General features: G+C 39.5%; 1 protein-coding gene across 1 annotated transcript; it reads right to left on the reverse strand.

The window, feature by feature from the left end:
* Positions 1-3,064: 3,064 nt before the first annotated feature.
* Positions 3,065-4,447, reverse strand: LOC145685244 (uncharacterized). Its single transcript, XM_081757607.1, has one exon. The coding sequence runs from the start codon at positions 4,445-4,447 to the stop codon at positions 3,065-3,067; it is 1,383 nt and encodes a 460-aa protein (XP_081613733.1).
* Between the last annotated feature and the right edge of the window lie 7,748 nt (positions 4,448-12,195).

Below are 12,195 nucleotides of genomic sequence, written 5' to 3' on the forward strand. Positions count from 1 at the left end.
GCTTGAAGTCGAATGCGCTCTTTGTTGGGCTGTGCTAAGGGAGGCTCCTTCAATGCTCGTGACAGGGTCTTTATAAATGTATATGTGTTGGTAATTCCGTATATGAAGATTGGAGGCGGCTTGGAAATGGAGGCCTTGTTCGTCACTGCAGTGTTATTGATGGGTCTACCATTATCTGTTTGTTCGGAAGACAAAGCATCGAACTTGTTACTGGTGGGAAGTGGAGGATATTCTTGAGTGCTGTTAATTTGTTTTTCTGCTTTGTTGAGATTGTCCAAAGACGACCTACGTCGCTTTAGTGTCCCTACGACAGTGAAGTCCATATCTTCGGTGTTATTTGACGTTGATGGTTGCGAAGCACTTGTCTGCTTATGTGTAGGAGCTTTCAATTTTGACTTCGGTGGAACGTTTGTTTGCTTGGGTTTACCCAATGGCAGAAGAAAGTCTTCAGGTTTATAAGTTGCTCGTATTATTTTGCCCCTGATACTAGGATTCTTGTTTGATTGTGCCTTTTTCTCAGATTTGACCGGTGTCTTCTGAGAGGCCATCTTGATAGTTAACGTAGGAGATGGCGCCAGCTTACCACAAAGGGTTAGTGACGGTCCCTGTGTATATTCTTGTTTTAGAGCAAAGCTCTAAGTTTAGAGATTATTAAGGTGCTCTTTCCTCCAAAGAGGAAGCACTAACGTAATCGTTCGCCGGTGTAAGTGCCAAAGTCGTCAACTATTTTCTTCCTTCAATTATCTCTACCTCCGAAGAGGAGAGTACCAAAATAAATCGTTAAGCCAAGAGGAATAGCAAGGTCGTCAACAGAAAAGATCAATTTGATGCGTAACCTCCGTGGAGGTATTAAATATAATTCGACGGTTGTTTCCTCGGCCTCAAAGAGGCAAGTAATCCAACCGTATATACGAAGATCGCGACTAAAATAAACCAATGGGGATGGAATGCCTAAGTGACTTGGTTATTTTTCTTCGCCAGCTACGAATACCCTATTTTTTTTACCTGGTTAGAGATTCCAGGTGACCAGTTCAACGCAGTTCCTTTTTTTTTTTGTTAGGGAGGAAGAGACAATATGGGTTCACTAGGAGAGTCGAAGTCTATGATAAAAAACGATTTTCATCCTCCTGCCTCTCAGAGGGTTACGCCCTCTCTTTGGCATGTGATTCTTACACACAAAATAGACGCTAGGAAAGGTAGGTGATGGGCTAGGAGATATTCTTTATTAACTGCTGAGGTGGAACATCTATTAAAGGGGTTGTGAACTCATCATCATTTAATTTTATGTTATCGTTTTACATTTATTTTACTTTATGCTGAAATATATAATACATGGTGCAAAATAACTGTAAGATTAAATAATTATATAGAGCAAAAGGAGAAATATGAAATAAATGCAAAAGAAGAAAAGAAAACAAACATGTTTAATCAACAGTGCAACAAAATCAAAAATATAGAGTAGGTGCAACATGTGGCCAATGAAATTATGAGAAGTGAAAATGATAAATGAGATGAAGTGCTAGCACGTCACAAACATAAATGTGTTAATCAGACAGATGAAGGGTTATATCTTCTGTCCCGGGGCGACTCGGGACTAATGAACACAGTGGGAAGCCCTTGTTAATGGTGAGGATCTTCGTGCAATAATGGAAAAAGATGAGGAATGTGATCGGCAATGAAATAAATGTCGTAGATTTCTCGTTCGTCCGGAGTCAAGTGTGTACTGTTGATATATAGAGATATAAATATGTTTAATGGTGAAAGTATGAACCGGTAGGTGGGAGTCTGTGAGAGCATCGCAGTGAAGAATGTCTAAAAAGAGCGGATGACCTGTGTTTATCCGAGATGTGATATATCTAATACGGAGGTCTGCAAGATGTTCTGTAATTTTCGGAAACGAGATATATTCATAGGTGAGCCATGTGGGATATGGTAGCTTAAGGCGATAAGCTAGACGAATAACATGTCTCTCCAGTATGCAGAGCTTTTCGTAATAAGAAGCAGAAGCATTACACCAGGCAGTATGCCCATAAGTGAGGATAGGGCGGAGGAACGCCTTATAGGTGTGAAGCAAGACATCCGCTTTTAAGCCCCAAGTTGTTCCAGTGAGTCGGCGTAAGAGATTCAATCGATTTTTAGCCTTAGCTGTTAGCCTCTTCAGGTGGGCGTTCCAGGTGAGCTTAGAATCGAAGACCACGCCTAAGTAGGTGACAGTGGGTGTAGGATGGATAAGATATCCATCAATAGTGACTCGGAGAAGAGTTGGGTTCCTGTGAACTCTGGAACGTCTTTTAGGTGGTAAGAACACTACTGCTTGTGTTTTTTCTTCGTTGATAGTCAGATGCCACTTCTTACATCAGGTGATGAAATTATTGAGTGTAGTTTGAAGAGCAGTATTAAGTTGATGTACAGTTTTGCCAAGAGCGAGGAAAGCCGTATCATCTGCATATTGAAAAGTGAATACATTGTGCGGAGTTGAAGGTATGTCGGAAGCATAAAGTATATACAGTAAGGGGCTAAGTGCTGATCTCTGAGGAACTCCAGTAAACGGAAATACAGGCCAAGAGAGCACATTACCAACAGTGACATAAGCAATACGATTTGTAAGAAAAGAGTGAATGAGCCTCAAATAGCACATGGGAAGGTTGAACGACTGAAGTTTTTGAATTAGTCCATAATGCCAAACCTTATCAAAAGCCTTTTCTAAATCCATGAGTATAAGACATGAGGGGAATGCTTTGTTATACTGGTTTGTGATGATAGTGCTAAGACGAAGCAATTGATCATTTATTGAGAAACGTGGTCTGAAGCCTGCTTGATGAATAGGTAGTTTGTTACGTGCTTCCAGGTATGAATGAAGCCGGCACACGAGAATTTTCTCTAGTAGCTTACTGAACACTGATGTAAGTTGGATTGGTCTATAAGAGCTGACAGAATGTATAGGCTTATTTGGTTTATGAAACATGCAGACTTTTGATACTTTCCATTCCAATGGATAGAGACCAGTTTTTAGAATGAAATTGTAGATTGCGACAAGGAGGACCAGCAGCGATTGTGGAGCTTCTTAAATATGACGGTAAGATACGTTATCAATTCCTGGTGCTGTATTCTTTTTCCGCTTTAGTGCGATTTGAAGTTCAGCAGTGGTGATAGGTGCTGTAAGAGGATGCTCCGGATCAATGACATGCTCTGTGGAAGGTTGCAGAGCAGGGATGTTAGATAGGTTTATCCGTTCCGAACGTGTGGAAGCGGCAGAAGGAGTAAATACCGTCTGTAACTGAGTAGCAAAGGCGTTCGCTTTATCTTGATCCGAAAAGAGAGGTGTGTCATGGTCAATGAGAGGGTAGGTAGTTTTGGTGTTCTTCCCAGCAAGTTGATTGAAACGCTTCCAATATCTAGAAGGATGTGCGTCCTCAGATAAGTTATTACATGTTTTAATCCAGTTCCTACGTTTAGATGCATCCAGATAGTTTTTAACTGTGCGTTGCCACTGACGGTGGCGCTGAAGAGACTCATGGTTTCCTGTTCGATAATAGTCGCGAAGATGTTGTCGCGCTTTCTGTGCAAATGCAAGGTACGTAGGAGGCAATTTCGGTTTATAAGGATGTACTTGATCTTCCGGAATGTGATGCTGAGAGCTGCGTTGTATTGCAGTAGTGATTGTATTGATACAAGAAGCGAGGTCAGTGTCATTGGTAGGTGGTGTTACACTATGAAGTGTATCCTCAATTTCTTGGCGGAATTCAGGCCAATGAGCCTTATCATATCTCAGGACAGAGCGAGGCGCAAGTACAGGACGAGTTGGCAGGCCATGCGTTAACGTTAGTTTTACTGGATGATGGTCACTACCAATAGAGTCGAGCACATCAAGCTGGCATTTATTGATGAGATTCACAGATGTAATAACAACATCTGGTGTAGTTTGGCTTATAGGTCTAGTGTGCTTAGGAAGAACATGAATATAGAGCTGAAGATGGTCAGTTATATACTCTTGAAATTCATCTTTTTCTCTAGCACTCCTACTATGGATGTTAATATCTGCCATGATAACGATATTGGAAAAGGTATTCGCTATATATCGGAAATATTCTAACGGTACAGGTTGGCGTGGTCTAATATAGATTGTACTGAAATTTATGGTTATTGATGGGAAGTATATGGAACAAAGGAGGTACTCCGGGATATTATCGAAAGCTTGTGGGGTATATGTCCTAATTGGGTATTTTGGAGAATGTCCTATTGCGACTCCACCTTGGCCACGAGCCATGTGGTCGTGATAATCGTGACGAAGTAATAGATATCCAGGAATACGAGCTAATATATTTGGTTTTAATGCGGTTTCGTTGAGAGCAAATACAGTGATATGTTCCTCGAGTAACAGAGCTTCTAACAAACGTCTGTGTTGCAAAAATGATCGTATATTAACAAAGAGGAAACTAATCTCCATAGTGAAAAATATACAGATGAGTTTATACTGCAGTTTCCAGTGATCCAACATGGAAATGAACATAATTGTTGGAATAGGTGGCATGAAGATTTATGTGAAAAATTGATTTTGCGGCAGAAATGATATGTTGGGTAATATGGGCTCTCTGGAATGGAAAGATGTTTTGAAGTACTAAACTGGTAAAGCGGATAAAATCTTCTACTGTAAGTGGAGGTAATATGGATTGATTAGGTTGCACTGTAGTGTCTGTTGTTTTTAATGGTACAGTTAATTCCGGACGTTCAGGTGTCGGTGCTGGTTTAGCTTTGCAACGGTAGCTGTACGTAGGATGAAGCCCACTACCACATGTGTTGCATTTGGGTGGTCCTTGTAGATTAGGACAAGTTTTGGTGTCATGGAGCCCCGAGCAATAGCCACATTTCGGTTGATTAGGACAGTTGGCTGTAGTGTGATCATTGTATATCTGACATTTTTCACAGCGAAGCGGTAAAGGTCCGTTAGTCTTAGATGGTTCAACACGATGTATTCGCTTATAGATAGGTGCGCCAAATCGAAGAAGATAATCAATAGTGTCCTGTCGCTGAGATAGAACGCGTACTAGGTATGTCGGACCATTATTATTTCTAATGCGAATGCATTTATCAACTGAAATTCCTTCTTGTTTAAGTTCTTCCTGAATTTCCGCATCTGTTAGATCGGGTGAAACACCTTTAATTACAACAGATAGAAAAGGTGGCTTTCTAGGTGGCGGAGATTGTTTCTGCCTTTTATCCGTTAGCTTAGTAAGTTTAGCGTTCTTACCAAAGATTTCGTAAGAAGCTTTATTACGTATAGTTATTCCAAAGTTTGGATCTTTCGATTTTAGTATGTAACCATTTTTGGTTTTCACTATTTGAGCTAAAGTATCCCGGACGCGAGGAACATACTTCATTATTTGAAGAAAGATCATTTTTGGATTGGTGTATTTAGCGTCGTAATCAGTGAGAAGGAAATGATAAAGTTCGAGATTAGCTTGTGATGAAAGATTTGGAGACACCGGAGTAGAATTTGGTTGTGGATCGATCTCGATATCCATGGAAGGTAGTGGTGAACGGGACCGTATACGTTTCGCAGACTGAGTAGATTCGTTAGATGGATGCCGCTCTTTAGATGTATTTGACAAAGGCTCGTTTCCCCATGAGAAATGCCGGGTGCGAGTGGATGGCCCGCGGTGTGCCGGTTGTGTTAGAGAAGTACTTGGATTAGAATGAATAGTTTGAGGTAAACCAGTATGTCGTCCAGGTCTCGATTGTCCAAGTGAGTTGCCAGAGTCCGCCATAGTGATGAAATACCCTAGGGCCGAAGCCCAAATGAGGATGAAGGTGAAAGAAAGTATGATAAGATGAGGTTCAAAAAGCAAGCTGCCCTCCGAAAGTGAAAACTTTCGTCAATCCTCTGAGTGCAATACGTGTGCTATGCTCACAAATGCGTATTGCTACACTTGATCCTCGCTCGCACATTAACTCACACAAGAGAGGTTAGGCCTCTTGATTCAGTATGTCAACGCAGTTCCTCCGCGTTTCTGCGAATATAGTCGTTAACCCCTATTCACATTGTGAGAGTTGTAGCAATTAGTAAGAACCACTTATAAAATTTTACGTTACAACAACAGCACATTTTAAGTGTCAAAAACATAAAAAATTCTCTTGGATCTGCTTTCAATAATATTAGTTTGGTGGCACTAACTGGAAATACTGAATGTAAAATTAAAATCTTGATGACGCTACCATCTAGTGAGCAGAATGTAACTAACACTTTTATTTGTGTCTGCAAAATAATATAGTTAATACAGTAAGGAGTTGGTCGAGGTCCACATTTAGGAAGGAACGTGGAGCTTCAACAGATGTAGTCTCCACTCGAACAGAATCTCCAGCCAAGGGCGCCCATGTTGTGGTTTCCAAGGGGGGGCAAGTATAAGCGACGTTTCAAATATAGTTTCTATTTTGCTGTAACTATTGTAAAAATTCTATTGGGTTTTCAATATTCCCAAGTACAATTTTCTCTTAGTGGGGGGAGGGGGAGAAAGCCCTACCCTGCCTCCCCCTGATGGGCGCCCTTGTCTCCAGCTCCAATAAGAATAAAGAATGGCTTTGAAGAAGTGAAATGACATGACTGAAATTTCTCTTTAATTATTTACGTGATTTGACACCACAAACTTTCAAGAACTTGTTTAAGGTAAAGCTATAAGTAGTTTCATTTCCTAGATTAGTGATGGACAAACTTCTGTCGGAGAGGCCTAAATAAGAAATAAATCTTACTTAAGATTTAGATGGGTCAATACAATTTATCATAAACAACAATAATGAATTTTATAAAATTCTTCTAGCGCTGAGCTCCATTAATGATTGAAGTTTCTCATATCTGTTTGAACTAGGATGTACTGATGTTAAACGCTTATCTCTAGGCCAGTTTCTAATATTACTCCCTCGAATGACCATTTTTTTTAAATTTCATTCATCATTTTTGAAATTATTTCGTATGCCGGATAGAATTTTCCAGGGTCATCTAGCCCGCAGGCCGTAGTTTGCTCACCACAGGCTTACTCTTTTTCGGGTTATGAACGAAGCGAGAATTTGCCCATAGTTGTATTTGTCCTCTAATTCGGTGAAGCCGAATAACAAGCGAGCATCGCTAAACCTAATTGGCTGCTCTCTTTTTCGCCCTTAATGTTCGCTCAAACCATGAGATTCTTCGTATGTGAACATACAATGTTTGTGGCATTTACTTTTTTATTTAAATCTTCGTTTTAAAATTCAAAATGGTTTCATGTGCAGCTTACGGGCTCGTGTTCATTACCTTCAATGGGGTTGACGCTGCTACACATGCCGAGGCTCGCCCTTACTCGGGCTCGGACTCACTAACCATCTTGGAGCTTCCGGCATACGTTTATTGCGCATGAGCCTAGGGATGATTCCATACTGGGACCGAGTACCTGGGGAAATCCTATATACCGAGTACCTGGAACCCGAAAGCTCTTGCCATTAGAAGTACGAAACCATTTTCAAATCACGGACAAACTCGCAACCTGACCCTATAAGGGGTCAGTTTGTTGGTGTTTGTGACTCTATGTATGGCGTATTCGACAAAAGTAAAAATGACTGTAAAGATGCATCATGCGTAAGCATCTGAGCCCATCATATTCCTTTCTGGCTCCTTGCTAGAATGCAATTCGGGCTAGAGTTCATAATATCGCTTTGCACCCAGATGTACCCATTTGGTCAGTGTTGCCAACGATAAACTGGGGTTCTTGGGAGAGGAATACGTCCACAATATATTTTCTGTAGTGACGAATTATGTTTATGCTATGTTTCATTGATATACAACCGGTGGTACATAAACCATCTGCCACATTGTATTTACAATTCGTTGGCAACACTGACCAAATGGGTACGTCTGGGTGCAAAGCGATATTATGAAACGCTTGCCCGAATCATCCCTAGTCAGTGAGGCTCGGGCTCACTAATCTCAACTGAGTCGGGCTCACTATCATCAATTGGCTCATGCTTAATGACGTCAGTAACGTTTGCATTTATTTGTGCTCGTTTTAATTACTTTCAGTGTGGCAAGTGCTCACTATTCTCATTGAGGCTTGCGCTTACTTTGACTCGGCATCACAATTTTCAATGAGACTCACATTTACTAGCCTCCTTGGAGCTCGCGCTCACTAATCCCTTTCGAACACGCCGTTACTTGAGCTCAGGCTACTATACTTAGTGGGACGCGAGCTCACTGGCATCAGTGGGAGCTTGTACTCATTTGTTCTTGCGCTTACATTCTTCATTGAGGCTCGCCGCTGACTCGCGCTCAGGCTCACATAAGTCAATAAGTTTCGCACTCACTAAACTCTTTAGAGCTCACGCTCTCTAATCTCTTTTCTGTACGCGCTTAACTGGGCTCTGCTTCACTAATCTCAATTGGACTTTAGCTCACTCGCGCGAGTTCACTTCCATCAACTGGACTCTACCTCAATACCACCAATGGGGCTTGAGCTCAGTGACACGAGAGGGGGTTAAACACATATTTGCTTGGGTTCGTTACCTTTAATGGGGCTCACACGCCCTATTCTCGTTGAAGCTCATGCTTACACTAGGGCTTGGGCTCACATTTTTCAATGAGGCTCACGCTTGTACTTATATTCTTGAATTAGACTCGCGCTTAATAACTTAATTAGAGATCACACTCAGTAATATCTTTCGAGCACACATCACTTCGGATCAGACTCACTATTTTCAGCGAGACTCGGACTCACTAATCTCAAAAATAATGCTACAGTATTATTATTATTTACTTTACTATTTTAACGAACAGGAAATGACTAAACAAACTACTTCTGTATATCAGTAACCAACATGATAATGAAAAACTAAGTATTAAAAGGTAATGACATAAGAAAAATTACTAATTCTGGTTCTTCCAAAGACTGCTAAGCTAGTATCTTTTTTTTTTTTTTTTTTAGCTCATATGTTATTTTGTTAAATACGGTACATTATGAAGGTAAGATACGGGGAACTTGGATTACACAGTCCAAAATGTTAACCTTACAAGAAAAAATACGATAACTTAAGTTCACTCAATGTTCACTCTGTAACCCATATTGAGATCAAATGCATCTAGGATAATTTATTTGTCCTAAGTCAAACGCTACTGTTTTTCGCATGTGACCTGACAAGAGAAGCGTTCTGTCAAGAAGGAACACCTGTTTTCTGACCTGGGAATATCCTGGTTTAGTAATAAATTATGATCATTGGTGCATCGCAGTTTGAGTTCTATTTTTCCTTTACATTGCATTTTAATTTTGTGTAGTTAACTGCGATGTGATACCGCTTTAGAAAACACTGTTTGGAAAAGAGTAACAAGCGTCTCTTAACATAAGTATATCAGAAAATTTGTGGTAGAATCCACAAGACACATACACCATAGGTCATAGACGCAAACAGTCATTGCAGCCATGGAAATCCTACATACTACATTGATATTTCCGTATTTTTCCAGAGATTTTTTCTACTTTTCCGCATTTTTCAAAATATCGCGAAAGTGAAAATTAATTCTTAATTCTTCTGGGTAATTATCTATATTTAGTACTTAAAAAATATACATTTAGTGGAATTGTTTGTGTCGTCGATATGTCCTTGTTTTCTTAGTGTACATGTACTAAACTTGATTATAATTTCATTAGCTTAGGTAGCAAACTAAACAAGTACGAAGACTATCTCAGAAACATTAGTTAGTATCCTAGTATATTGTATTCTACTGAAAAGTAAACAAACAAATCATAATACTATTATTTTATTACTGAACATAACAGGAATGGAGCTCACAAGCACTTAAGACTCAGATATACAAATCAGAAGTTAATGTTAGATTGTTTCATTCAAATAAAATGTTACTAAATCATAATTACATTATACACTCAATATTATTTTTACGTTTCTACGGCGTTCTGCGTTACATTTATTAGGTTAATCGATTGATTATTATTGGAGCTTAATGTCTCTTTCCAGAATCAGGTTTATATATGAAGGGACTTACTTTATTTTACGATCCGAAACAATGCTCGATTAGAATTAGGATTAGGAATTAGATTTCTGGGCTTTCGGCATCTATAGCCATGTTAACCCTTACTTATGAGGGATGCGTTTTGGTCCGAAACAAGCACCTGCATTGGAAATCGGTAACATAAGTTGAAATATTTTTAAGTTATTCCTGTTGTCTAATTCTTTTATTCATTTACACAGAAGTTTTGATTTTGTCATTTTAAAATATAAGCAAACAACAAGAAACAAATAAAATATTCGATTTGTAAAGAAAAACTTACTATCTACTTGATTTTGTTACGATCAGAGGATCCTACCAGAATAGCAAAAATACTTAATATTTTGTTTTCAACTATAAAAATTTAAATTTATAACTTGTATAAGATCATATTCTTTCCTAATAGAAGTTAAAATAAAAGAACTTGAGGCGTTCAGGGGAATGTTCTTATCCTCCAGGTTAAGATATTAGCGAGAAAAAAAGAGGTAACCGGCTATAAGGTTTAACACAAATATCGCATTGAACTCACACTGCATGATTGTTTCTTATGCTATCTGGAACTTATGTTTAACGTTTACATACAATGATTTTCTGTTTCATATTAGCTTTGTTTACAGCCAGATGCAAGTGAATTTGCAGCGAATGATTGGAAGTTATATCTCTTGCAATGTATAAGCGTATCTTTCGGACAATAGAATTTATGTTACGTCATAATAACTTATGCAAAACAGGTTGAATCATTGAGATGGTTGAGGTACAACGATATTGTATATTTTATAATTTCTTCTATTTTTTTTTTCAAATATTACGATTTTATTTTTTATTTTTTTAATTCTAATTTAATTTATTTACTAACGACAGAACATCATATAAATAATAATAATTATATATAGTATTTAGAAACAATGGATAACAATATAATACATATGTAAAATTTTTCTGAACAGTTGATATATTATTTTTATTATTCTATTGTTCGCTTGTTTCTGTTGCACTAGAGAAGAAACACCTCCTCCAGTTCCTTTCCAGGTGGCAACGTACCAAGAACTGACGAAACGTTGCCACGTTGGACCGCAATGGATATACGTTGGAATAAGAAGGATGCTGAACGAACATCTCCAGAAACAATAGATAAGCGTCTGCCTACCTCTCTGATAAAATCAAGGCTTCTAGAACGACATGCTCCACTGGTCTCGATAGCTATTGGAGCAAATATAAATTTATCAAGGAGATTATTGTATTTCCTTTCCTTTTCTGCCTCTCTACGTCTAGCAACTTCTCCAGCATTCACAACGGTCAACGGCAGGCTTGAATGGGCGAATGTGTCCGAACATGTAAAATCCCATACTAGAGATTTGCCTCTCATCCAAGGCATTAAAGTCATGCCATCAGGTCGTTTACCATCGGAACGACAACAGCCTGACGGTTCACGAATCGAAGGAATTCCTGCCGTCGTGAGGGCTCGCAAAATGATGTTATTAACAGATGAATGTCTGGTGTTTCTGCCTATGCTCTTCATGCATGAGAGGCCATGCAGGCCGCGTTGGGTAACTTGATCCCCGCAAGCTGGACAGCGATGTGGCTCACAAACAGCTGAACCTAGTCTTAGGGCTACTGCGATTCGAAAGGTTTCATTAGACATGTGAAGACCTAATTGGGGAGAAGGTAACGTATTTAACCATGCACCAGCATGGAGAGATGACGCAGCAAGAAGTCTAGCTTTATCCTCTGGAGCAGCAACGGATTGTAAAAGAAGTTTATGGAAATGTACTGCTATTGGTGTGTACCAAGATGCCTGAGAACCTCTTTTGCTGATTTCTGGAAGGTCCGTATCTGTTATATTTATCCATTTGGTAGAGCCTTCTTCAACTATCCCATCTGGGTCTAGGTGGTAGCCTTGAGGAAGGAGAGCCTCGATTAAACGAAGGGATCCGTGGTAGGACGCTAAAAAGGTAGGAATCGCCATATCAACGGTTCGTCGAATACCAAGGCCTCCTAATCCAACAGGTAAGGATGACTGCATCCAAGATTCGTCACTCAAGGAGCAGTTCAAAATTGACACCAGACCCATTTTGAGGATATGATCATATTTCTTCAGCAGTGGAGTCTCATTCCAAGATGGAAAGCACCGTAGAAAGTAGTTTAGACGAGGGATTGACAATGAAGCACGTAGAAGG

The sequence above is a fragment of the Thermobia domestica genome, chromosome 5 (genome assembly GCF_964235325.1).
Source record: "Thermobia domestica chromosome 5, izTheDome1.hap1.1, whole genome shotgun sequence".
NCBI lineage: Eukaryota > Metazoa > Arthropoda > Insecta > Zygentoma > Lepismatidae > Thermobia > Thermobia domestica.